General features: G+C 44.9%; 1 protein-coding gene across 4 annotated transcripts; it reads left to right on the forward strand.

Annotated features, from left to right (window-relative positions):
• Positions 1-33: 33 nt before the first annotated feature.
• Positions 34-27,337, forward strand: UTP4 (UTP4 small subunit processome component). 4 transcript variants are annotated; one of them, XM_072636425.1, is made up of 16 exons: positions 47-154; positions 1,914-2,074; positions 5,042-5,233; positions 8,610-8,694; positions 9,203-9,292; positions 10,080-10,291; positions 13,375-13,638; positions 14,750-14,846; positions 15,991-16,055; positions 18,456-18,578; positions 19,186-19,342; positions 21,855-21,961; positions 22,735-22,830; positions 23,714-23,899; positions 25,095-25,205; positions 26,715-27,337. In XM_072636425.1, the coding sequence occupies exons 2-16, from the start codon at positions 1,916-1,918 to the stop codon at positions 26,829-26,831; spliced, it is 2,061 nt and encodes a 686-aa protein (XP_072492526.1). In that variant the 5' UTR covers positions 47-154; positions 1,914-1,915; the 3' UTR covers positions 26,832-27,337. The 4 variants fall into 4 exon arrangements, with proteins under 4 accessions (XP_072492525.1, XP_072492526.1, XP_072492523.1 ...); XM_072636422.1 differs by lacking the exon at positions 47-154 and adding an exon at positions 1,603-1,704; XM_072636424.1 differs by lacking the exon at positions 23,714-23,899 and having other exon boundaries at positions 34-154.

The following is a 27,337-nucleotide window of genomic DNA, read 5'->3' on the forward strand; positions in this document are numbered from 1 at the left end:
TAACACTGTCTGCGCACTTCCGGCTCCGTGGGGCCAGCGACTGCTTCCGGGGTCAAAGCGCGCGCACGTGGTGCGAGGTCGAGGCCGGGTGGGGAGGGGAGCGCGAGTCGCAGGGGAAGCTGGACCAGAGGCCGGAGGTCGGAGGCCGGCGAAGGTGAGTGTGGCGATGGGGGGAGGGAAGCGACCCTTGCCTCGTGGTGGGAGGGCCCTCCCTCCGCGGTAGCCGGCCACTCCAAATCACCTGGGGGGGCGGCGGGAGGCCCCTCGGCCCGTGGCCCTTTTACCACGCCTTTTGGTAACATCTGGTTCTCGGCGCCCGCCTAGCAGGCATACAGGAGGCGCCTACTAAGGGGTTGCCAGTTTATGGTAATAGCTCTCAGTGCCCCGTGAAACTGAAGTCCTAAGATCTGCAGAAGCGCTTTGCGTTCTCCTGGCATCCCCGGGAGCGAGGGGCTGCCCCACCCCGCCTTTTACAGATCGCCCGGGGTCACCCCCCCTCCCCCGACCAGCCCTGCGTCCAGGGAGCCCCCGACCCGCATCCCCAGCTGCGTAGGATTCGGGCAGGATTCTAAGGACCATCCAGTGCATCTCCTTCATTTGACAGCGGGGGAAATTGAGAGTCAGAGAATCCGGGGAATGGTCTTTTCTGAAGTCTTTTTCCCCCCACCTAGACCACTATCCCTTCTATTAGACTGTGAGCCCCTTACCCCCTCCCCCCCGCATGATACCCATCCTTGAATTTAGAGCTGAAAGGTACTCCTATCCATGAACAAAGGCCAGTCTTCGTCTTTGTATCTCTCCCAGAGACCGCAGGATGCCTCATCGATTGTTACTTTTGTTGACGTTGTTACATTGTTACTTTTACAGATGTGTATTCAGTTGACAAGAATGGGAGGGGAGTCCTTGCCGAATATAACCGATAGAATGTAAGGTTGGGATCTGTCCTGTGGAGCTTAGTGCGGAATTCATGGGACGCCCTAATAAATGTTTGTGGAAATAGGATTTGAAGTGTCCCTCGGACCTCTCCCAGACCCTGAGCGCGAAGAGTAATGCTGGTAGCATTGTCTCCATTTTCAGATGAGGAAATTAAAACTCAGGACTAAAAGTGACTTTGCCTCTGGTGTCAGGGGCAGGACTTGAATCTGGGTCTCCATTCCCTAGTGCATTACTTTGTACATTTGATTTCTTTGACCTCCTCCATCCCTTACCACTGAGGGATAACCTATGGTAGGGGATGAAGAGTTCCACCCTCCTAGCCATGCTATTTTGGGCATTTCATCTCTGACCCTTTGTTTCCTTATCTTTCAATTGGGTACAAACCTGGAATGCTCTGTCTCCTCACCTTTCCTTCATGAAATGCCCAGTTTCCTACAGGAGGCCTGTCCTCATTTCCCCCCTTCCCCACTTTGTATTCACTTTGTAAGTCTGATATATTATTTTTCTACGCTCATGTTGCACCCCTGGTCTCCCCCTGTCCTTTTCTGAATTATCCTGTCCTAGTTTAATGTAAGCCACTTGGTACATGGCATAGTCCCTGGCACGTAGTAGGTGATTTATAATTGCTTGCTGAATGAATCTTCTGTTTTGTCTTTCTTTCAGACCAAGATGAGATTCTTGAAACGATTTATTAGTTGTTGGTCATTAAGCATTTTTAATAATTGCCTACTGTGTGCTGGGTACTATGCATGGGAGATACAAAGAAAGGTAAATGACTGCCCCTGCTCTCAAGGAGCTATACAATATGTAGGGTGTAACATTACCAGGTAAATGTTCAAAAATAATTCCCCTTCACCCCCAGTGAGGAGGCCCAAATAAACAAAGTAAAGGCTGCTTTTGATTCCTCCATTGAACAGTTGCACAGGACATATCCCTTGGAGTAGGTGCTTAATAATAAGTTACATTTCCGTCTGCAGGAATGGGTGAATTTAAGGTTCATCGAGTGCGTTTCTTCAACTATGTTCCCGTGGGGATCCGATGTGTGGCATACAATCACCAATCCAACCGGTTGGCTGTCTCTCGATTGGACGGCTCAGTCGAGATCTACAATCTGGCAGCCAACAGCTTTCAGGAAAAGGTCAGTCTGCTGTGGGTCTCTGGAGTCATCTGGACTGACAACATCCTTTTATGGATGGGGGTCCTCACATGGAGGAGGGAGCAAAGCCATCTAAACTGAACCACTTCTTCTCCCCTTGCCCCTCTCACATCTTTCTGACTTTGTCCCCCATCACATCCTCCCTCATTCATTCCACAGTCTTAAGGATGTAAGGGTTGGTCCTTCTGCCTGCTGAGGATAATCCTATTCCATATACAATTGATACCATTCATAGCATTGTGCACATCCTCTCTTATTTTCAGTCTCTCCCTGGAATCTCTTGGTTGCTTCCCTGATACTTACAAACACTGCCCCCTCTCCCCTATCCTTTTAAGCCTTCATTTGATCCTATCAGATCCTCCCACCATCATCCTAGATTTTCTTCTCCTTCTCAGCTTAACTCCTTGGGGAGGAAAATACCTGGTCACTGTTTCTAATTCTTATCCACACTCTTCTGAAATCTCTGCAGTATAGTTACTGGTACTGAAACTGCTCTCCTCAGTTACCAGTGATCTGCTCATTGATTAATTGTCAAATCCAGTGACCTCTTCTTGATCCTTTTACTTGACTTCTGTTTCATGTGACTGGGTTTTGTTACCCTCTTCTCTCTTGGCTGTCCTTCACTCATGGCATGCCCACCAGATCTAAATGTTCCCCCAAGGTGCTGTCTTACGTCTCTTCTCTCTTTAACCTGTTGTTTAGTGATCCTCCCAATGGGTTCAGTGAGCAGTGCTGGACTTGGAGTCAGAAAAAGCTGAGTCAAAATTCTGCTTAAGATACTTACCATCTTTGTGGCATTATGCAAATCAGGTAACCTCTGTCTTCCTCATTTCTTCATCTGTGAACTGGAATAAGAAAAAAACCATCTCCCCCATTTATTGTGAGGAGCAAGAGAACATGCGTAAAGTGCTTTGAGATCCTTGAAGTGGCTAGCAATCATTATCATTATTATTTCTCTTATACATATGATTCCCAGCTCTTTTTCCAGCCTTGGTTCCTCTCCTGATCTCCAGTCCTACATCACCAACTCCCTTTTGGACATTTTGAACTTAATGTCCCAGTGGGCATCTCAAAATAATCATGTCCAAAAGAAAACTCATTATATTCCCTCTCAAACTTTCTTCTTTTCTGAATTATCTCATGATTGTAGAGGCACCATCATCTTTCCGATCACTCGCCTTCCCTCTCTCTCATTTGCTTTTCATCCCAACCAGTTGTTAGATCTTTCCTCCATAACACTCTTGCATGTGGCTCCACCCTCATTGCCTCTCAGTAGCTTTTTCCTTGGTTTCCCCACCTCAGGGCTCTCCCCACCTCAGGGCTCTCCGCACCCCAGTCCATTAGTTGTCAGAGTTCTTTTCCTAACACAGATCTCTGACTGTGCCACCCTTTGGCTCTCTCTTACTCTTAGGATCAACTATAAATTTTTCTTTTTGGGGCCTCAGGCTTTTTACAGCATATTCCCTTCCTTCCTCAACCAGTTTCTCACCATCTGCTCCCCTCTGATACTGTCCTATTCAGCCATACCAGCCTACTAGATAGTTCTTAAAAGGGACACTCTGTGTCCGTGCCTTTGTGGCTGGCTATTCCAAAAGTGCTCTCCTTCCCAACGACATATTCTCAGAATCCCTGGCTTCATTTAAAACTGATAAAATATACTTTATTTTTTGGGGGGAGGGGAGAGTTGTCTGTGTTTTCTTTCACAACATGACTTAATGTGGAAATATGTTTAGCATGACTGCACATTTATAACATATCAAATAGTTTGCCTTCTTCTCTAGTTGGTGGGGAGGAAGTCTAGAACTTAAAAATTTGAAAAAAAACACATTAGAAATTGTTTTCACATGTAATTGGGGAAAAAGAAAATATTTTTTAGAAAGATTGGTAAAACACCTCCCTGTCTAGCAGGTCTTTGCTGGTCTGTCCTTCCAGACCTTTGCCATTCCCCAGTCTTCTGACTTCCATCTGCCTTGGCTACTTTCTCTGCATTTACCCATTTATTTTTATATAGTTACCCCCATTAGGATGTAAGCTCCTTGAGGACAAGGACTGTTTTTGCTCTTTCTTTGCATCCTTAATGCTGAGCACAGTGTCTAGTACGTATTAAAGAACATCATAAAAGCTTGCTGACTTATTGTTTGACTGATGGATCACCTTTAATTTTCTTTCCTGCCTAAGCCAGCAGCACCCATAAAGGAGTATTCAGGACTTGTAAAAGTGACTGATCTCTTTCCTGGTGGAAAGAGGAAGGAGCTGACTGGCAGAAGAGCTGTACTGGACAAGTCACTTAATCTCCTATTTGTGTCTCAGTCTCCCCTAAAGAAAAATAGAAAATATACCTGTCTCCTACTGTGCATCTAAGGGTGTGAGAATAAAACAAGATAGCGAGGAACCCCTTTTGAGGTTTTAGTAAGATGCTATTTAAATCACTGATTTGCCTTAAACCTATGACCCAGACATTCAAATGAATTGTCCTAATTTCTAGTCTCTCAAACCAACCCCAAGTATTTATTAATTATTTTTGGCTAGTTTCTTCTTTTCAGATCCCTAATGAATTTCTCTGAATCAGAGCTAAACCTTTTTTGTGAAGGTAGAATCAGATCTGTGAGCACCTGGGCTGCATAAAGATATTGAGGCACTAAGAAGTTGTGGGATGTCTTGGGGATCACAGAGTCAGGACGTCTCAGGCAGAAAAGGAACCCAGCCTTCCTGACTCAAGGGCCAGCTCTGCACACTGCCACGCTACTTCTCCAAACCAAACATTCCACGGAAAGCAAAACCAAAACATCTACATATTTTCAGAATCAGATTATTTCATTTGTTTTGGGTTGTGATACGTATTCCATGCATTCTTTGACTACTCAGTAGATATTAATAGATGATGATGATGGTGAGGACAGTGATGATGATGATTTGACAGCCAAACAAAATATTTCTGTATCTCTGTAGTTTTTCCCAGGCCATGAAGGTCGATCCACAGAAGCTCTGTGCTGGGCAAAAGGGCAGCGGCTCTTCAGCGCTGGACTCAATGGTGACATTATTGAGTATGACCTGGAAAAGCTGGGTGTCAAGTACTCTGTAGATGGCTTTGGAGGTCCCATTTGGAGCATGGCTGCTGACCCAAGTGGCTCATACCTTGCGGTCAGTATTTGAGGGGAAAGGGGAGTGTGTACTATGAATACAGAATGACATTTTAGGGAGGGCTCACTAAGGTTTCCTCTGCACGACAGTGGAGGATTAAGTAAAATTCTCTTTCAGAATATGGTAGTTTGGATTTTTATCCTGTCCTGCTTCTGGAATGTTCCCACTGATGGGATTGGAGCTCATATTGGGATTATTCACACTTTGTTTTTATCCTGTTTGCATTCATTTATTTTTCCGTAACTGTCTTTTCAAAAAATGAAAGTTCTTATTGGTGCTCTTTTTCTACCAGTTTTATTTTCCAGTGACCTGTCCTTAAAATCCTATCGCAAAACAAGAAGCAAAACAAATAAACACTTTGGCCTTGTCTGATAGCATATGTCTCATTTGTTAACTGTAGACCACTGCCTCATCTCTTTTTAAGAGGAGGGATGTGTAGGGAACCAGTAGTTCCCTAAAAATTTGATTAATCATGATGAAGATGATGAGCGTTCTACTGTCAGATAACGTAGTATTCTCTTGTCTGTTTACTTCTCTCTGGTTCAGTTCATGTTTCCCTTCTTCCCATGTGCCATCTTACGTTATGGTCAGTAAGAACCCATCACATTCATGTACTACAATTTCCTGTTCCTTGACACCATAAAAAGTTTCTCTTCTATGGAACCTCTCCAAGTATCTTTGATCTCTTTGGGATCGTCCCCAGTAGTGATATCAATGAGGTTGTGGAGTATGTCTGACTTGGTGACTTTTGTTCTTATGCTGGATCATTCTTTCAAATGCTTGGACTCCATCATAGCTCTTCTGGGGGCTTTGTCATCTTTAACAGTTAACAAATTAACAAGACTGGTTTGATGAAAATGATGAGAAAATTCAGAAGCTGCCAAACGAAAAATGAGAACTCCATAGGCTATACCAGCAGGATAGTTCATCCTCCTCTAAGAAGGCAGCATTTAATTCCATCAGAATCAAAGTACAAGCAAAGCTTAGAGAGATGCAGGATTCCTGGCTCAGTAAGAAGGCAGATGAAATTCAGTTTTATGCTGATAATAACAATCCAAAGCACTTTTATGATTCCCTGAAAGCTATTTATGGACCAAAAACCTATGGTGCATCACAATTACTCAGTGCTGATGGAACCATGTTGATTAGTGATAAGGACATGATCCTAGAGAGATGGGCTGAACACTTCAATAGTGTTCTCAACAGACCATCATCAATCAGTACTGAGGCCATTGACCATTTACCTCAAGTTGAAGTCAATCCCTCCTTAGCTGAACTTCCAATTGAAGAAGAGGTTTTGAGGGCCATTAGGCTCCTTTCATGTAGCAAAGCACCTGGTGCTGATTGTGTTCCAGCTGAGATTTACAAGGTAGGGGGACCATTGCTCATACAAAAGCTGACTGAAATTTTCCAGGTTATATGGCAAGAGGAGGATATCCCCAAGGAGTTCAAGGATGCCTCCGTTGTCCATCTCTATAAAGGTAAAAAGAACAGATTGTCCTGTGACAGTCACAGAGGAGTTTCTTTCTTAGTCATTGCTGGCAAATTCTTGCTAGAGTCCTCCTTAAAAGGCTGATCCTTCACCTGGAAGATGGTCATCTACCTGAGAACCAGTGTGGCTTCAGAAAAGGCCAAGGAACAGTCAATATGGTATTTGCCGCCCAACAACTCCAGGAGAAACGCCAGGAGCAAAACAGAGGTCCGTATGCAACATTTGTCAATCTGACCAAGACCTACTACTATACTGATGGGAAGGTCTCAATTTGAAAAGGCTACAAGCCAAGACCAAAGCGAAGGGAGTGTTGGTGCATGATTTTCTGTTTGCAGGTGATTGTGCACTCAGTGCAACCTCTGAAGCTGAGATGCAACAAAGTATAAATCAGTTCTCTGCTGCCTGTACTAATTTTGGCGTAATAATTAACACCAAGAAAACACAGGTTCTCCATCAGCCACCACCACACCATCCATACATAGAACCATTGGTTACAGCAAATGGAGAGGTTTTGAATGCTGTGGATAAGTTCAATTACCTTGGTAATGTACTGTCCAGGGATGTATACATTGACAATGAGATTGACGCACACATTGCCAGAGCTAGCTCAGTATTTGGGAGACTCCGAAGAAAAATTTGGGAGAGAAGTGGTATTAGACTGACTATCAAACTGAAGTTCTATAGAGCCATTGTGTTGACCTCATTGTTGTATGCCTGTGAAACATGGACAGTCTACCAATGCCATGCCAGGAAATTGAACTGCTTTCATTTGAATTGTCTTAGGAAGATTCTGAGGATCACCTGGCAGGATAAGGTACCACACACTGAAGTCTTTGCTTGAGCTGAACTGCCAAGCATTCAAACTATGCTTCAGAGAGCGCAGCTCTGATGGGCTGGCCACATTGTTCAAATGCAAAATGTACACTTGCCAAAAAGACTGTTTTGTGGAGAACTCACATGGGGCAGGCAATCACATGGTGGCCAGAAGAAACAATACAAGGACACTTTCAAGGTCTTTGTCAAGAACTTTGGATTCAGCTACAGCTTGGGATACACTGGCACAGGACTGCTCAGCATGGTGTACCTACGTCAGAAAAGGTGCTATGCTCTTTGAGCAAAGCAGAATTGTGACAGCACAAAATAAACTCAGGATGCACAAATTTGGGATATTCACCCCACATATTCACACGGACTATCTGTGCCCAACCTGTGGTAGAGCATTCCGAGCTCATGTTGGTCTGAGCAGCCACACAATGTGCGACACAGTGAAACTTCACTTTATCATGGTGATGTCATTTTGGTCCTCTTCAAGAACAAAGGACACCAGCTGTCATCTTTAACAATAGAAGGGGGTGGGGTGAGGAGGTAAAGCCTCAAGGGTGTTTTCCGGAGCGTTTAAGGAAAGGCCACTTTGACTACCAGTGTAGAACATTCTTTCATATGGTTGTCAGTGGTTTCATTTCCTCTTCCTATTTGGTAAATTAGGAAGGACTTAAGGGATTTGTCCAGTGCTTGGAGCTAGTGAGCATCAGGGTCAGGATTTGAATCCAGGGCCTTCCTGACTCCAAGACCATTGCTCGTTCTGATTCAACCAGGACCATGTCTGTGGTGCTTTGCTGTGAGTGAACATTCAGCAAATATTTTTGACTCAATTAGAAGATGGGTTTCTAGCTTAGGAATGATGTGGCCTGTCCTTATCACTGTAACCTATCTTTTTAGACCACTATTGAGCCTGTTTAGCTTACCAGGGTATGTAGGGTGTGGTTTCCTGACTCCAAAATTCTCTCTCTTTCAAAATGTTTTCTTTAAAAAGAAAAAAATACTTCGGCATTTTTGTTTTTCACGTATGTTCATGTTTTCGGTTTTCTTCCTTCCCCTCAACAGATCGGCTGTGAGGATGGGTCTGTAAAGTTGTTCCAAGTCGCCCCAGACAAAATCCAGCTCGAACGAACTTTAGAACGACAGAAAGGTAAAGGGCCTTTCCTAGAAGTTGGAATGTTTTTGTGTTTTATCTGATGTCTGCGAGGGGCCGTCCTTTGTCCCCTGGATGTTCCAACCTATCCATGCTAACTCTCCCTTCCTGAAAAAACAAACCTGAAACAAAATATCTAAGCTTACTCATAAAAACTAAATAAGATTTTTTTTAAAAGCAGTAGCTTATAGTGTAACATGTAGGTATTGACTTGTTTTAAAATGGCATCTCCTAATGGATAAGGACCGAAATGTGTTACATTCTCTACAGTATTAATCAGTAACATTAGATTCTCACTGCTCAGGGCTTAGCCTGTTATATGTGCTCAATAGGACTTCACGGTAGAGGTATATTGCATCTTGAACTACATAACGTGCTAGAATATGGGGAAATAGAGATCAGAAGGCATAATACTGACCCTGCAGCTAGTTGTAGTAGACAACTCTGTGGAACTCATTGCTATTTATTTGTAAACCATTTTCTTTTCTATTTTGTTAACTGCCAGGTCGAATCCTCTCATTAAGCTGGCATCCATCTGGTACCCACATCGCAGCTGGATCCATAGACTACGTTGCTGTGCTTGATGTCAGATCAGGTACTGTTGTTCTCAGTTCACATTGCGCATCTTGTGTGTTTGGATCAGGGTTTCATGAAAAGATGTGCAAACTCTGATGAATGCCGTGCCTGTGATTTCAAAGGATGGTTGGTGAGGTGAGTCTCCCATCTCTTGGTAGAGAGATCGGGGCTTGGAGGTGTGGCATGAAGCAGAAGAAAAAACATTTTCTTTAAAGAGTAAAAGTTACAAAAGTCTTTTAGGATTTGCATTAGCAGTTTGAGGCCTTGGAAGAAATCACTTTGTGGACCTTCATAGCTTAGCCTCCCTTTAGTCTTTTTAGCAGCTGCTTTATGAGCTCCATACAAGTTTTGGTGTGATTTATTCCCACTTACCTCTGGTTGTACTGGGGTACATTCACTTTCCTGATTGGGCCCAGAGAACTAGTTCATTAGCATTCCCTGCAGTAATGGGAAGAGCCCTGGACTTGGAGTCCAGCAGAAGAACTGGCTTGGCAGCCTTCTAGGCTGGGGGACTTGAGACAAGCCCATTCAGCTGGCTGAGCTGCACCGTCTTCATCTGTGAAATGGGGATAATAAGTCTTACTTGTCTTACCATACACGGCTGTGGTCAGGATCAAAGGATATTTTGATGTAAGCTATAAACGCATTTACTTCTATGAGCTGAGCTTAATTAGCCCAGGGTTTTCACTGTTTGGGTACAGGAGCTGAAGAAGGGCAGAAGACTCCATGTTTCACTTTCTGTAGATAAAGGGGGCTTTTCCTGTGCCATATTTTCCGCCAACTGTCTTAGTGTGCTTGTTTCTCAGGTAATACCACCCAGAAGATGTTAATGGACAAGAGGCACCCAGGCTCCCAGCGGCGTAGGTGTGTCGTGTGGGGGGTAGCCTTCCTGTCGGATGGGACCATCGTGAGCACAGACTCAGCTGGCATGGTGCAGTTCTGGGACTCTGAGACTGGCACTCTCGTGCAGACACATCCCCTTGCCAGCTCTGATGTGCTTTCCATAGCTGTAGCAGAGGTGAGTACATACCTACACTCATAGTTTGTGTGTTAAGTCTTTGCAGCAAGACTCAAACATTGGTACTAGAGGTAACATGGCCTAGTGGGAGGCGTGCTGGTCTTTGGGCAAGTTGTCTGATCTCTCAGAGCCTCAGTTTCTTCATCTGCAAGATTACATACTGACATCTATTACTTACTGCACAGCACTGAGGTAAAAGTGAAGTTTTTCCCCCTTCGTGTCTATCATATAATATTGCTTATTGAATTGTATATTCTGTCCTCCCTGTTACATTGTAAGCTTTGTGAGGACAAGAATCTCCAGCACTTAGCACGATGCTTTCCATGTAGTCAGAATGTATGACTGTCTGCAAAACTGGTTTGTTAACAGATTTGCTGTTTAGGATCACAAGAAGAAAACTAGACAGGGTGTTAGAGAAGATGTTACCAGCATTGAATCTACCTCAGGATAAGTATTGTTCTGGAGGATAGGTCTAGGAAAGTATATCAAGCATTGATGTCAGCCACCAGTGCCTTTTCACCCCTCAGTGAGCTGGTTGTTTCCTCTACAGAGAGATTCTCTCCAGACCCTGTGATAGTGAGCAGACCTGGACTGCTCTTGGAAGGAGGTCAAGAATCCTTGAGGTTTTCCAGAGGACTGACTTCTCACTTCCCATCTTCTCCTTTACTGTGAAGTGATGCCTTAGAAAATGGTGTTTTCTCTTGTTTGAATTGGATATGAGCAGATTTGTGTTAAGAAATCAACTTGAGCAAGTTCGCTTCCCAGTTCTATCTCTTCATCCACAGAATGAGAGGGTTGGATTAGATCATCTTTAAAGTTCTTTTGACCTTTGAAATTATGTGGTCTTAACTCAGTACATTGCTTTCCCTGTGGTATAATTTAGCCTTCCACACACCTGTATTTTCCTACTTTCAAACTTTTTCCCTTTTGGAGTTTCACAAAGCATCTTCAGTGCCATTTGCTTTTCAGGCCCCCCATTATTCTGGTTTGAAGAGTCAGTCAATCAATCATTAAACATTTATTAAGTGCCTACTGTAGAAATATCGACCTGCTCAAGTATCTTTGCCATGAAAACACCAAATGGGGTCATGAAGAGTTGATACAACAAAAATGACAACAGCCATGAAGGATATGCCAGGCACTGCTCTCAAGGAGCGTGTTACAGTCTAATGGGGAAGACCACATGCAAACAGATGTGTACATACAGGACAAATATGACATAACTTTAAAAAGAAAAGCACTGGGATTGAGAGGATTAGGAAAGGCTTCCTGTAGAAGGAGGGATTTGAGTGGGAACTTAAAGCCAGACAACAATTTGCCAAAGAGAGGAGCAGTGAAGGGTCAGCTTCTTGTAAATCTTTGATGGTTCAGCCTTCATGGAGACACGCTGCTTGTCAGCAAGGCAGAACACTTGCCTTCTCCACTGCTTCCTAGTTGCTTATTACTAGATGTTGACGAATCTTAAAAAGCCCCCAGAAAAGAATAACTTAGGTGAGCTGATCTCCTTGTCCATCTCCCCTTCCTCTAATTTGTGTGAGTCTCTGTGAGAGAAGGTGAGCTTTAGGAAGACTCAGTCAGTGGCTATGATTTTCTTCCCTCTCTGTAATGACAGTTGACATTTAGTGTTTTCTGGTTTATACTATGCTTTACATGACATTATGTCACTTCTCACAGCAATTTTGTGGGGCTGTTAGGGCAAGGTATTGTCTTCATTTTATAAATGAGGAGACAGAGACTCAGGGAGGTGAGATGAGCTGCCTGGACCCATACAGTAAGTGTCCAAGCTAGGCCTGATCCTTCTAATGGCTGGCCCAGTCTTCCCTCTGTTGTGTTCTAGTCAAGTGAGGGCTGCCAAGTGGAGAGCAGAAATGGAGTTGGGTTCTTTTGAGTAGTAGTTGGTGAGTTTTGAGCAGCAAAAATAAATGGAACTGACACCAAAATCACTTTCACAGTAGATTCTTTTCTTTGTGTAGGAAATATTTCTTCTCACCAACAGTCTCATGCTTGCTGCAGATGACATGATGCAGTTTTGCTAGGCTGTTAGATTTTCTTTCTACACTCAGGCATTTCAACCTTTTTACAGTTGCAACCTGTCCCAACATTCATTTTCCCTTTCTAAAGGTGTTTAAGAGAATTTAAAGCTCGAAAGCATCTTGAAGATCATCTAGTGCAATCCCCCATTTTACAGATGAGGAAACTAAGGCTCTTGGGTTCACATGACTTGGATGAGGCTGCAGGGCTAGTGAATAATAGCTGACCTCACCCTGTTTGCTACCTTCAGTTCCAATGCTGTTTTCATGAGGCATACTGACTGCCAGCATGCCAACGGTCTTAAAAATTTCAGTGACTCATAATTAATTTAGCTTTGTGAATTTCTGGGCACAGCTTGATAATTAAATTCACACTGTATTACTTTGAATCATTCATCTCCTTCCTCATATCAGAGAGAAAAGAATGACCTGTGTGGGTACAAGGCCTTCCTGTCAAGGAAGCTTAGAACAGGGTAGTGGACGAGACCGAGAAAAGCCTCCCAGTGGTTTGCAGGGTGGCCGGTAGGCAGTGGCCGGAGTGGATTGCAAAGGCACAGGGCGCCTCCTCCTTGGAGCTCTTCCAAGGCCACCCTCTGAACAGGTGACCGCTCAAGCACCCCAGCTCTACAGGTAGCCGCATTCTTCGTTATTGGCCAGCAGGGGGCACTGTGGCATGACTATTACTGAACACACTCCTGTCATCGACTCTGGCTCCATTGGCCTTGTGGATTTACTGCTGCGCCTCACCCCTTATTCCCTCCCCCCTCTTCAGCCCAGGCAGATCCCCCGCTCCAGCAGGGTCTCCCTGCCCATGCTGCCAAAACCACCCACAACATCCCTAAGATGCAGGGAGAAGAAAGTTTTTTATTCATAAACTTTAACTTCCATCAATGGGCTTGTGTTCCAATAAATGAGTGAGAACCAAAAGCGGACAGTATAAACAAAGTCCTAGAACGGCCATAGCCAAAAGTGAGCAGTTGATGGTGAGCCTTCCCAAGGCTGCTGACTTTGCTTTCTCCATCTTTCTTTCTCCCTGATGGTTTCATCTCCCAGAAAGAAGACAGCATGGTGGTGGGCACAGCCGAGGGAACTATATTCCATTTCCAGCTGATCCCTTCAAGGTCGGACGGCAAACAGAGCCAGTGGGTGAGAACGAAACCCTTCCAGTATCACACACATGATGTGCGCTCTGTGGCTCACAGCCCAACTGCATTGATCTCTGGAGGTGTGGATGCCCATTTAGTCATCCGTCCACTCATGGAAAAGGTGGAGGTCAAGAATTATGATGCTGCACTTCGGAAAATCACCTTCCCACATGTAAGAAGCTTTTAAAAAAAAAAAAACAAAACATGCCCTTTGCATGTGTGGTTGTTATGGTGGTATTTTCACATCGATGGATCTGTGCTCCATTGGTGGTTCTTGTTACCCATTATACCTTCTTCTGTGCGATCCTTGTCCGTATCTTTCCCTAGACCATTGATAGAGGACTTAGCCAGTGTGCTTTTGTGCATGCTGCACTTGGGCTGTTTCTTAGCTTGACTCTGGATATTTGACCTCCTCCTCCAAAGCTACGTTCATTACTGGTATCTTCTATGCCACTGTTATGTGACTACTTGCTTGAAAGTCAATGACGAGTACATATCGTGTATCTTTGCATTGCTCTAGATTGTAACAAAAATTTATCAGTATCTTATTTTTTCAGCCCAAATACTCTGGCTATGTCTATTCTTGCAAACACTTTTTAGACATTAGAAATTAGGCATGTGGATTAGAACTTGCCAGTGTCACCATTTTATAAGATAATGAATGCCATCTATCCTTTCAAAGCTGTTATTTTAAAAAGGTTGATTTTTATAGTGAAAGCAAAAATGATTTCTATCTCCTTTGTCTTTAGTCTGTGGCCCCTTTTTATTACAAAGTGTTTGGTTATCTGTTAACTATAATCAGCTGTTTTCAGCTAAATCAGTCCTCTGATCCTGTGGTCCTGTGATTCCTACCTGGGGAGGTGAGCAGGACAGACATTTTCTCCCCTCAGCAGGGTCAGGCTTATAGAGCTGGAAGGGGCAGTGTCAATCATTTAGGCCCAGAGAAGGGAGGTCACATGTCCAAGGCCACACTAGCACCTGAGAAGCTGCAGAGCCAAGACTGAAACCCTGATTCTCTTGACACCAAACCCATCATTGTGTCTGCTCTGCTGCACACTCGTGTTTTTCTTTTGTCCAATTTCTCCCTTTCCTTTTTTGCATTATTCTGTTTTGAGCAAAAGTTGAATTGAACAAAAATGAAAACCAGATAATGATTTGTTAAAGCCCTTTAGTTCCAGCTTTATGTAATGTACTAAGATGTTTTTCTTAGGCTTGCATGTGGAACATCTAAGTTAAATTAAATCTAAATCTAACCCCTGATGATGATCATTCTTGGCCCACAGCGGCGTCTCATCTCCTGTGCTAAGAAGATGCAGCTCCTCCTCTTCCAGTTTCCTCAGCGTTTGGAACTTTGGCGATTAGGAACCACTGATGCAGCTGGTGAGCTGGGTGCCATCTTCTTCCTGGGAATAAGTCATAGATACTAAGGAGAAAAATATCAGAGTCATGGAAAGAAAGGAACAATTGGCATGATCTGGAAAAATGGATGTGGCTTTTTGGGTTTCTACAGAATGCATCCTCTTACATACCCCATGCCCTGGCCCTCAGTCCCCAAAGAGCCTCTCCACAGGAAGAGCTACCAACTCAGGATGTCCTTTAAGCTTAGAGCTGGGATAAGTCAGAATTTCTGATCTGGCCCTCTGGAGCCATAGTCCAGCAGGTTTGGGAAACCATATTAGATGCCTACTCTAGGCTGACCACATTTTGGCCCCGTTGATGTTAAACAGTGATAGTGTAGAGTTTATATATACATATATGATTTTAAAATTGACAGGGTCACTGGGACATCACTTGGTCTAGCCTCTTGTTTTGTAGATTAAGAAACTGAAACTTAAAGGGGTGGCATCATGAACCAGAGCCAGAAGCCTGGAACTTGAGGGAGCCGCCCCCTTTACAGAGGAGGGACTGGGCCTGGAAGTGACTTGGCTTGTACTGTGCACAGGATTGGGGAGCAAGCAAAGGGGCTCTTAGCATTTCTGGTTCAAAGATTTTCTCATTGACACCTTTAGTAATTGATTAGAGGAAAGCATCGGGTCGGGAGTCCCAAGGTCAAAGTTCTGCCTTCAGGTGATCGTGGGCAAATCACTTAACTTTGCATTTACTTTTATAGGGCAAGCCTTCAAGAATTGTAGAAATATCAGTTATTATTTAGCTGCCCCACTGGGCAAGTGAGAGAGAGGACAGGTTCAGTCTGCTTCCACTCTGCCAGCAGGTCTGGTGAATTCTCATGATACAAGGTCAGGGGTGGAGTTGTTAAAATTGAGTGATTGTTTGGGATAGGGCCCAGGGCAGAGCTGAAGGCTTTCCTCTCTCTCAGCCCCAGGAGATTGTGAACTAACTAGCTAGCCAGTAACTGGCCAGCCATACGGCTGCCTGGTTTTCCATGTACCTCATCCCACTCTGGTAAGGATTCAAGATATTTCTCATACATAACAAAGTAGTTTTAGAGGGGAAAGTGTACTTTTGTCCTGTGGGGGAATAACTTCATTAAGAGGGAAATCCTTAGTGGGATTTCTTGTTCCAGGAAAGAATGAGGACATCCTTCCACTCTCTAGAAATGCAGAACATTTGCTTCAGCTCAAAAAAAAGGTAAGAAGCAGCTTGAGCTTAATGCCCAGAGCCAGAAATACAGGCAGGATTTTGATTTCCTGTTCTGAAATCACCTCATTTCATCTGTAATTCATTTACTGATTCACTGATTCATCCAACAAATACTTATTGAATGACATCTACATGCAGTTAGCTAGTCTATCATGGGCAGGTCATCTAGTTGACAGGAGGAGTTGGACATTTCCCTCTATTTCCTTGACACTGTTGTGCAACTTGCTTACATCTGTCTTCTCCCATCTCTTCCAGGAGAAAACCCACACAATCATTCCTTCTCTCTCTCTCATTGTCTCTCAGATCCTTATTATTTCCCTGTTTGTGGGCATTTTCCCTGTAGTCTGGAAAAAAATACCCAGTTGGCCTTCATCCTCCTTCATGCTTCCTGACCATTCACTCTGTGTGTCTTCCGACTTCTTCCTTTCCTCCCATCTCAAGTCCTTTTCACTCTGCATTCTGAGCTCTTCATGTCACTAAAACTGTCTTCTCTTCCTTGCCACATGTGATTCCCTTCCTGGGTCTTCCCCCTTCCTAAGCTCTCTGGCCCCCCTGTGCCATCCACCAGAACGCTGCTTTCTCTTGGTTCTCCACTGCTCCTTTTCATCTTTTGCTGGATTATCATTCATGTCCCCCAAGCTCTCTGTACATGTTCCATCCACATTCTAACTGTTGGACATCTTCCGGCTCTGCCAGAATTACATATTGAGTTTTAGTCCCTGTCCTGAGCTGTAGTCATGTAGCTACCACTGTGTGTGGGTGGTTTCAGACTGGGTGTCCCATGTTCATCTCAAGCTCAGTTTGTCCAAAACTACTCCCCTCTCTACCCAAATCTGTCCCAACAGCTCCTTGGCCCAGACTGTCCCAAGGAACAGTCCCCCTGTAAGGGGAAGATACTGAAGAAAGGGCAGTCCTTGTCAGTGTGGGGGGGGGGGGGGGCGTAGATTTGTGAGGGTTTATTGGGTGTCACCCTTTGTCTAAGTCAGATATTACCTAGAAACAGAACAAAGAGGGTCAGGACTTCCATGCAGGTTTTCCCATGGGATTAGAGCCTCTGGTTTCCACTCATCCAGGTAATTTGCATTAACTGTGAGTTCATAGGCCACTTCCTCACACTGTCTTCCCCATACACCAGCTTTCCTATTTGTCCTCCTGGTAATGCAGGCTTCTGACCTTGGTGATAATCCTTGACTCTTTGCTCCCTTTCCTCACAGGGCCGCTATTTCTTTGCCCATCTCACTTCCTCCTCCACAACATCTCTAGAATCCACTACCTTCTTTCTGCTCAGACAGCCCACCCCCACACACCCACAGTTCAGGCCCTCACCTTGTCTTGCCTGGATGTCATTGAAGTAGTGTACCCTATGTTATCTCCCCGTATCTGGTACATCCTCCATTCAGCTGTCAAAAGTGATTTTCCCAAAGCCTGGCCGTATCACTCCCTTCTCATGCTCCAGTGATAACATTTTCATGTGGCTTCTGTTTGGCTTTCAAAGCCTTTCACAACCTGACCATGACCAACCTTTCCAGGGTTACTGCTCATTACTTCCCCTCCCCCACACTCTGCATTCCCTCCAGTTCAGCCCTCACTCCTCAGCTCTGTGTCTCTGGTTTATACGTCTTTGCCCTGGCTGTCCCCATCCCTGGGATGCCTTCTTACCCCACCAGAACTGACAGTAGAATTCCTTGTTTCTTCTCAAAGGGTCCTTCATCTGCACCTTCTATATAAAGTCTTTCTGGTCTCCAGTGATCACTCCTCTCCACCCCATCCCACCCCACTGCATTTACATTTGCCTGGTATTTATTTTTGTGTAAGTTGCGTTTGTGTGCCTCATGTCTCCTCATCATTCCACACTCCTTGTCCCTGCTCTGGCCAGAGGACATGGAGCAGCACAGTTTGCTGACCTAAGGAAACAAATAATTGAGTGCATTATAGTCTTGGTATCATTCTTTAAAGCATATTTACAAACTCCTAAAACATAAAGTAAATGGCTGTCAGCATCACAGAAAGTCAGGGTTGGAAGGGATTTCAGGCCTCATCTCATAGAACCCTTACTGAACAGGAAACCCCTCTACAAAAGGAATTCATTCAGCAAGCATGTATTAGTGATTCTGCCTTCTTCTAGGGAGAAAAAAATCACACCCAGCTACCTCCACCCCCCACCTCACCTTCTTCTTTACCTGAATTAGGGGAAACTCTGTGTTATTTTGTTGGATGCTAGCAGTGCTGGGATGTTCACGTTTAATTTTTTTGTTTTGGAAGTCTTGAACTCAACTGCAGCAACCCTTTCTTGTTGTGGACTGATAGCCACTTAAGAGAACCCCAAGCCAAAGTGAGCCTGGTGCTGCTGCTTTTACTGATTGTCTGCTCTGACTCCCCCATTCTCAGGGTCCAGAGAATATTTGCTGCAGCTGTATTTCCCCCTGTGGAAGCTGGATAGCCTATTCTACAGCTTCTAGGTTTTATCTCTATCGGATGAATTACGAAAATAACACTGTGAGCATCAAAAGGGTAAGTGAAGGACAGCCCGGTGTTCTTGCCTTGGAAGAATTTCCCCTTTGAGATTCTCCCTGTGATGCACCAGGCAAAGAAGACTGTGAGAACCCCATGATTCCCATTCTATCATAGGTGGTGAGATGCCCAAGGCCACTCTACAATGGGCTTCCTAAAGTTTTGTCATGGGCCCCTTTGGCTCTCTGGGGAAGCTTATGGATTCCTCAGAATAATATTTTTTAATGCACAAAATAAAATACATGGGATTACAGAGGAAATCAATTCTATTTATTTAAATACAATCCTCAAAATAGTTTTTAAAATTTCACAGACTCCAGGTTAATAATAACCCCTGGTATACAAATGAATTGTGGAGTCTCATTTGGGTCTTCTGGCTCTCAGGTGTATTATTTGTTAAAAGAGTTGAAGAACAAGTATGGATTAGCAAGGGGACTCCAATACAGTGGCACATGGTATGTGCCTCACCTCGGGCAAGATGTATCCTGAAAATCCTAGGACCTTGGCTTTATTTGTCTGTGATAGAATTTTTATTTCAAAGTATTCTTTCAGATGTGAAAATTCTCACAGAAAATGGACTGCTGACTCTTCTTTTTGCCCACCATAGGTTTCTAAAGTGCCCAAGTTCCTGAACTCTGCCCTCCAGATTTTGTTCTCTGCAGACTCCACAAAGTTGTTTGTGGCATCAAACCAGGGCTGTCTCCATGTGGTTCAGCTATCAGAGGGGGCCTTGAAGCACCTGCACACCTTCCACCCTCAGTCAGGTGTGCTTCGTCATCACCCAGGATTTGTCCTGTCTCCATTCTTCCCTGTCCACCCCCCAAACACACAGTTTAGAGGCGGAGCTTTCTGCCAAATGAAGACTGAATCCTATGGATCCTGCAGGGCTCCCCCATCCCCTCGTTTCTTCCATAATTCAGCCAGTGGAAAAACCGAGCTGCTGCAAGCCCCTTCCTTTGCATCTCTCGGAGGGTCACTTTTGTGTATTGTTTTTATTCCATAACGGGCACACTCATTGGCTAATTTAAGTGTAGGATGAAAAGCAGTGGCCTGTGTTGACGTTCTCTGACTGCTTTCTGTGGTACTTTCTCCCAGCATATGGTACAGCAGCATCTCTAGCATTGGGAGGCACCATCCTCCAGAAACCTACTCTCATTCTCCACCCACATCTTCCTTCACACACCTGGCAGCACGTACTAATACATTGGTTTAAAGTTTAGACTTTGAGCAGTGTCAGAATAGGAAAGGAAATGTGCTGAGCAAGCAACAGAAACCTGCTACTTGTGGGGTTATTGGCATTGTCCACCCTTCTGCCATAAATAGCATCACCTTCTGCTGCCATGGTTCAGACTGTAGTTAGGTATGTAGGTAGGTGTGACCACATGGACAATTTAAGGGTTGATTATCCAGTTTGTAAATGAAGGAGATGCCTTGCTTTTCTTCTCAAGCTCCATGCTTTCTGTCTACATTTTGACTGGAGCTCCAGTGGGGCCAAAGAACCTAAAACAGCTTCCTGTGGCTTCCTTTAAGCCAAGCAACAGTATGAGGCCCAACCCTGGGCTGTGCCCAACAGTGAACATTCACATTCTTCCTCCTGCCATTCAGAACCCACCAGTCACCAAATCTTTATCATCCTAGCCTTCAGTCTCACAATTCTCCAACACCTACTTTCCAGTTTACTCAACCTGTGAATAATCTCTTTCTGGCTCCTAAATGGATTGTATGTATTCTCACCGTTATCAGTCAGCAGGTGCTTACTCTGAGCCAGGTACTGGGCACATAAGAGCCCCTGCCTCAAGGAGCTCACATTCTGTTGGGGAACAGGGAGCCTGTGTGTGTGACCACAGTAAATGCAGGAAAGACTCTGTGGAAGGGGGCCCCAGAGCTTAGAAGGAAAGAAAAGCTTCCAGGTGGAGGGAGCACATCCTGGGTATGGAGGGCAGCCAGCGAGAAGGACTGGGAGAGGGAGCGTTGAGGGGGAAGAGTGGGAGGGAGGTCTGTTTAACTGGTGGGGAGAGTGTATGAAGTAAAGTGAAGTGTAAGGAGGCTCAGAGGGTCGGTGTGTGGCCAAGCAGATTGTGAACTGTGACTCAGAACTCCACATTGGCTAGTATACAAGTGAGGCAGTCCTTATTCATAGGGAACATATGTTTGGGGGGTTGGGGAGGGTGTAAGGAGAACATGTACAAAGTGGTTAATAGAAGGTAATGTAAGAGAGAAGGCCCTACAGTTGGAATCAGGAAGACTTCCTAGAGTAGGTGGTCCTTGAGATGAAGAGGGGGGGTGATCTGTAAAGAGGCAGCTTGAGTGGTCTCTCCGAGCCAGATGTCAGAGCATGTAGAGTCCTGTGTGGTGAGCCTGGTTATGAAAGCTCCCCAGAGGCCAGGAGAGCCAGGAGGGGGGTGACCCCATCAGCCTTGCACTTCAGTCAAAACCATAGCCTGAGTTTCTCTCTAAAAGTGCTATTCCTTCCCACCTCCACTGAGCAGCAGGGCCCTCCGTCTGTAAACTTGCTTCATGAACTGGGCATCTATAACTCCTCTCCTTAAGATCCTAAAGTGTTGTGGAGGCTCCATGGTTTGATGCCTGATACTTTGCATCATTATGTAATTCACGTATGATTCAGTCTTCTATTTCATTGTGTAACACAGTCCTGGATATGAAGTAGACACTTTGTATTTATTGTGGTAAGGTTGAACAAAACTACAGTTCAAATCAGGGCAGCTAGGTGGCGCCATAAGGGATAAGAGTACTGGGCCTGGAGTCAGGAATATACATCTTCCTCAGTTCAAACCCAGCCTCAGAAACTGACTAGCTGTGTGACCTTGGGCAAGTCACTTTACCCTGTTTGCCTCAGATTTCTCGTCTGTCAAGTAAGCTGGAGGAGGAAACGACAAACCACTCCAGTATCTCTGCCAGGAAAACCCCAATGGGGTCACAGAGTTGGACGCAACTGAAATGAATAAATAAAAGTTCAAGTCTTTTGAATGTAGTACTCGTTTGTCACTCACTTAAAAAAAAAAATGGGAAAGGAATTTAGAAAATTGGTAAAAGTTATACATTTGCATTTTTATAATTAGTGTACTTAACAGCTGTGCGCTTGACCTCAGCTCCCAGTTACCAGAACTGGCAGCATTTGACTCTGCCCTGGATAAGTCCATTTCTCTTGTCTCACTCTGACAACCTGAAAAGTGGCTCACTTTGAAGGTGTATTTGCAAAGTTAGCAAGTTGGCTGGGGCATTGAGAGATTCCATCAAGTTCTTCTCTTCTCACAGGGACCTTGGAGGCCATGTCTCTGTTGGCAGTAAGCCCAGATGGGAATTGGTTGGCTGCGGCTGGTATGAGTAGCGGAGTCAGTATCTATGATTTGAAGCATCTTAAGGTGGGTCCAGATTTTGTTTGTTTATTTGTTTTTTGGTCTAGACATAGGATTTCATTGATGTAAGAGGCTCCTTGTGCCAATGTAGATGGGCAGCTGGGTTGCAACTTAAAGAGTCTTTGATGGTTGGCCACCCCAGGACCCTGAGCAGCTTAATGACGTGCCCAAGGTCATACAGCTGGTATTTGTCAGAAGCCGGACTTGAACACAGGTCTTCCTGACTCAGAGGCCATCTCTATCCACAACTAACATGTAACCTCAGTGGTTCAGAATTTAGGAACAATTCCAGCCACATAGAAGAAAGTAAGCTTTATAGTTGCAAGTTGTTGTATCCATATGTTGGTACATAAAAATTTACTATTCAGCCTCTTGACTGATGCCCTCTCAAGTATGTATAATCTACGCCAGGGCTTCTTAAACTTTTTCCACATGAGACCCCTTTTCCAGTTTCATCAGCTCTGTGTGGTTGTGACAGCATATGCAGTGCAAAGTGCGCATGCCTTGTGTTCAGAACCAAGTTGTAAGATCCAGCACAGGCAAACACTGCCAGAAACACCTCAGATTCATTACATGTTCGATTTTTAATTAATTTTTGGTCTCTGAGCATTCAGAAACCTTTTACTGTTGCCAAATTTTTCAAGACCCCATATGGGGTTGTGACCCACAGTTTAAGAAGAACTGGTCTCTGCGTTGGGATCTAGGGAGTGGTTTTAGAACAGTAAGAATGGGCCAGGGAGTCCCTAGGCCCAGTGTCTTGTTCTCTCTGCTTTCCTCAGCCTCACTGTGCAGTGCCTGCTTACAACTTCCCTGTGACAGCCCTGGCCATTGCACCTGACACCAACAACCTTGTGATCGCTCACGCAGACCAGCAGGTGAGAGACTGAGGAACCTTTGAGGGGTGGGGAGGCAGGAAACTGGAAACCTTAGTGATAAAATAAGAGCGTGTGGTCCGGGGTCCCAGGATTATCGTGTTAATTTGGCCAAGGCTGGGGTGGTTACCCTGGCTGGCCAGATGCCTGATGAAATAGTGGTGGATAATCCTAGTCTTACCATCCCGTCCCCAGACTATGGTGGCATGTTAGACAAAATCCACTTTACTTTCTTGAGATACATAATGGCCAGAGTTAGAGCATGGGATTTTAGAGACCATCATCCCTTCCCACAGTTTGTTGCATCTCTGCTTTGTCTACCATTTTATATTTGACAGAGACACAGAAAGATTAAATTACTTACAAAGTCATAAAGGTATTCCATGGCAGAAGCAGCATTAGAAGTGTCATGTAGGTGGCCCTTTCTGCCACACAAACTCTGACGAGCAGATAATCATGAGAACTCTCTGGCTTTCCCTGCATGTGAAGCTCTTTCTCCTATGGCTAATGTTAGAGGTAGCAGTAGTTTTCCATCCTCCAGCGGCCTCTGAAATGACTGCTTATTCATCTTCGTTGAATTTCTTACCAGGTGAAACCTGAGTCCTTCTGGGTTCATCCTTACTCTGGGGATAAAGGAAGGTGCTCTCCAAAGCTTATCTGCCATTTTGGCACATTTCCTTGGCATTGATTAAGCCCTTTGTTAAATACTATGGCTTGGTGTCCATCATCAGAGTGTCCTAGAAAGTACTGGTCAGACCCCCATGACACTTCTTTCCTTTACACAGGCATCTGAGTTCTTAATGGTTTGCACTGAGGTTGTGTGGAAACTTCAGGAAGTTCTTTAGGACAGTGGTAACTTTTATCGTCTCCTCATGTTCTTTACTAGGTCTTTGAGTTCAGCATCCCCCAAAAACAGTACACGGAATGGAGCCGGAAAGTTCAGAAGCATGGACTTCACTACCTCTGGCTAGAAAGGGATACCCCCATCACCCACATCACTTTTCACCCCAAGAGGCCCACACACATCCTTCTTCATGACACCTACATGTTCTGCATCATTGATAAGTCCATGGTGAGGCCCTCTCTTCCTTCAGGATCTTCCTTGCTAAACAGCTTTGGCTAACCTAAGAAAAGGAGAGCAGGATGGGGTAGATTTTCCCACATGCAGTAATGCCTGACTTAACTACCCCATGGGGTTGTTGTGAATACTGTGTAAATGTGAGTTATTTTTGCTGATCTGGCTGCTTAATGGGGCAGACCAGATTAGTGGTGCCATGCTTAACTTCTTGGGAAATCTCAGTGATCCACTTGGCCTGAGATGACCCTGAGTGATGCTCTGCATTGCTGGCGTCTTGGCTGCTTGTGGCTAGCGTGGCATAGTTAGTAAGAGGCAAATGGCTGTAATCGCTGAATTAAATCCACCTCGCAGAATGCTCTTTTGCATCACCAGGGTTTAGGTGGGATGTGCTATCCTTCAGACTTGGCCAAGTGCTGCTTTGAATCATCCCACTGCTGAGTGCTTCTCTTGGGTAGGCACCTTCCCCACAGCCCTGTGTTCCACAAATAGCACTTGTCATATGAGCTCAGAGCACCTTATAACACACAGTAATGGTTTTGTTGTATCTGTGAACGTGGGGGTGTGTGGAACATGGGGGAAGCAGATGGCTAAAAACAAGTTATTCACTACAGTTTGTACAAGGGACCTGCCTCATCGGGCTGATGAGAGCTCTCTGTGTGGGAGAGCTGGCTGACAAGTGCCTTCTGAGAGATGAGTGATACAGGAAGGACTCCTCCTACCTGCTTGCCTCTTTGTAAGCGAGCCCAGAGAGCTGGTTCCAGGCCCAGCTCTTCCACACACTGGACATAGCTATTTCCCAAGGAAGTCAGAAGGTGGAATTTCATTTGCTTGGCCAGAAAGCATCTCCTGGGGTGTCAGTGGCATGTTGGAGGGGCCTAAACCCACTGAGGCAGGGCTGAATCTCAGATGCAAGCCTGCATTAGCTGAGCTCCTGTGAATGCTGGCTTGTTTTCTCCCTGACTGTCACCGACAGGGTTGACCTTTGGTCTAACTGGTGGAGTAGATGTGTGCATGCCTGGGAAGAGGGGCCAGAACTCCTTTCTGATACAAGCAGAAAGTGAAAGTTGGGGCATTTAAATTCAGCATGGTCACAGGAAAATATTGGCATGCATGGCGTGGACAGGAAATGACAAGCAGAAACCCAAGAGTATCGAAGTTTTAAATATGTTGTGTTTTTTTTTCCTTTTAGCCACTTCCAGATGACAAAACTCCCTTATTCAATCAGCATTCTTTAAGGGAGGCATCTGAAAATATCAGGAGGCGTCATGCCCATGCCTTCAAGATCTCTAAGAAATTCCAGGTGAGAGTCTCTTAAGGGCTATTGACTTCAGGTTGGTGCTCTAATGATCTGATGAGCTCCATGTTATTCTTACAAAGAAAATAAAGATAGTGTAGTGCAGGCCACAAAACCCCTATTGCACTAGTCAAAGGCCTCAGCATTTCAGGGTCATAGTGAATTTCAAATCCTAGGACAAGGAAATTTTCAGGGTTATCCAGCCCATCCCCCTCCTTCTAAACTATCTCGGAGAGAATCAGAAAAGTGTTTTTGGTTTTTTTATACCTGGGTGGTCTGTTTGATATTAAAAGCCCATGCTTCAAAGCCCTGAATTAAAGGTTTTGTAGACTTTGCATCCAAAGAGCTTGAGAATTTTAGTGAAGCCCTTTTATAGTTTGGGTTCCTAGGACAGCAGAAAGGAACCTTTTAGAGGACTGCAGTGAGCCAGTAGTAGGAAAAGGGAGCAAGGCATTTGTGTTAGAGAGTTGGAGAGTTAACTAGCCCCTGCCAAAGAAAAACAGCACCCCTGCGTAGATTTTAATACAAATGCAGAGAGAGGCTGGCACCTGAGATCAGCTGTTGTCCACATTTCTGTAAAAACTGAAAGAGAATATCCCCCAAGATAGTGTTTAAGCACTAGGAAGTTAAGAACTTCCCTCTACCTCCACCAAGGCTCATTATGGCTCAGAAAAGGTGTGTTTTCTTTAATTTCCTCAATTGTACATATTCTGCTGGGATCCTAGATTTGGAGCTGGGAGTGACCTGAGAGACTGTCTAGTTCTGGTAATGTTACTGACGAGGGCACTGAATCCCAGAAAAGTTTATTGACTTTGCCAGTCCCATAGGTATTAGAGTTGGTATATAAGCCCAAATCCTTTGTATTCACACTCAGTGCACTTTCTATAGCCCCTGTTTTAATTACTGTTTAGACTGTTTGAGACATTAGGAGACAGGTTCAGAAGTTCTGATTGGGTTAGCTTTTGAGTGTATTGGTGATGGGAAAGGGAGGGAAGAAGCATTTATATAGTGCCTACTCTGTGCTAAGTTACAAATATCTCCTTTGACCCAGGGAGGAAGGTACCATTATTGTCCCCATTTTACAGTTGAGGAAACAGACAGAGGTTAAGTGACTTGCCCAGGGTGGCACAGCTAGTACGTGTCTTGAGATCACATTTGAACTCAGGACTTCCTGACTCCAGGCCTAGCACTCTATCTGCTGTGCCACCTAGCTGCTGCTAATCTAGTGATCTGATACTGAAAAACCATTCCCTAAAACCTTCAGTTGATCCTGACTCATAGATATTTCAATACAGTCAATCCCTTATGGGTAGCTGTGTGCCCCAGAGCTACATGTGGGCCTCTGTATTTTAGCAGTAGAGTGACTTTCAGTCCTAAGGCAGGTGCGGCTTTGAGAGCTGACATGGTTTGCTTCAGTGGGCAAGCTGCTTTCAGACTGGACTGACTGCTGGTGATGGGGAAGGTGTGGGCCTTGGAGCTCCCCAGTGGGGTCACTGTCCTCTCCTCAATTTACAGCCTCTGCTCTTCATGGATCTCTTGGATGAAGGCACACTGGTGGCAGTGGAGCGGCCTTTGGAAGACATCATTGCTCAGCTTCCACCACCCATCAAACGGAAGAAATTCGGAACTTAAGTGGAGCCGTGTGTTTCCTGCCCTGAACTGGCTGACTCGTTCTTTCCCTAGAAATCATGATAATAAAACAGAGTTATTCTTTAGGGCTCCACAATCACGAATGTTATTTGCCCTCATTTCTTAGCTGCCAGAAGACAGGGTCAGGACTTGCATCCAGAGCCCCAAGTCATGACCAGTCAATGTGCTCAAGTGCAGTGGAAATGAACTGAGCTCCAAACAAGGTTTCTGTGGTCACGATGAAGTACCAAAGACCCACAAACCACCCCACCTATTCTGGGCCCCATCTTCCCTCCTGCAAAGAGATGCCTCTGCTCTTAAATAAAGGTTGAGACTGCAGAGCCAACTCTCCTATCTCTGTTGGCCCTCGGCTGCTTTCTCTTCAGAGTCCTAGTGCTCCTTTTTGCACTCCCGAATCCTTGCCCATCGCTGCTCATTTGACACAGGCTTTGGTTTCAGTTCAGTTGGAGTTTTGAGTTTTCAAATTGATAAAGTGTTTTTTCTGAAAA

This window comes from Notamacropus eugenii, chromosome 1, assembly GCF_028372415.1.
Source record: "Notamacropus eugenii isolate mMacEug1 chromosome 1, mMacEug1.pri_v2, whole genome shotgun sequence".
In the NCBI taxonomy this organism is placed as follows: domain Eukaryota; kingdom Metazoa; phylum Chordata; class Mammalia; order Diprotodontia; family Macropodidae; genus Notamacropus; species Notamacropus eugenii.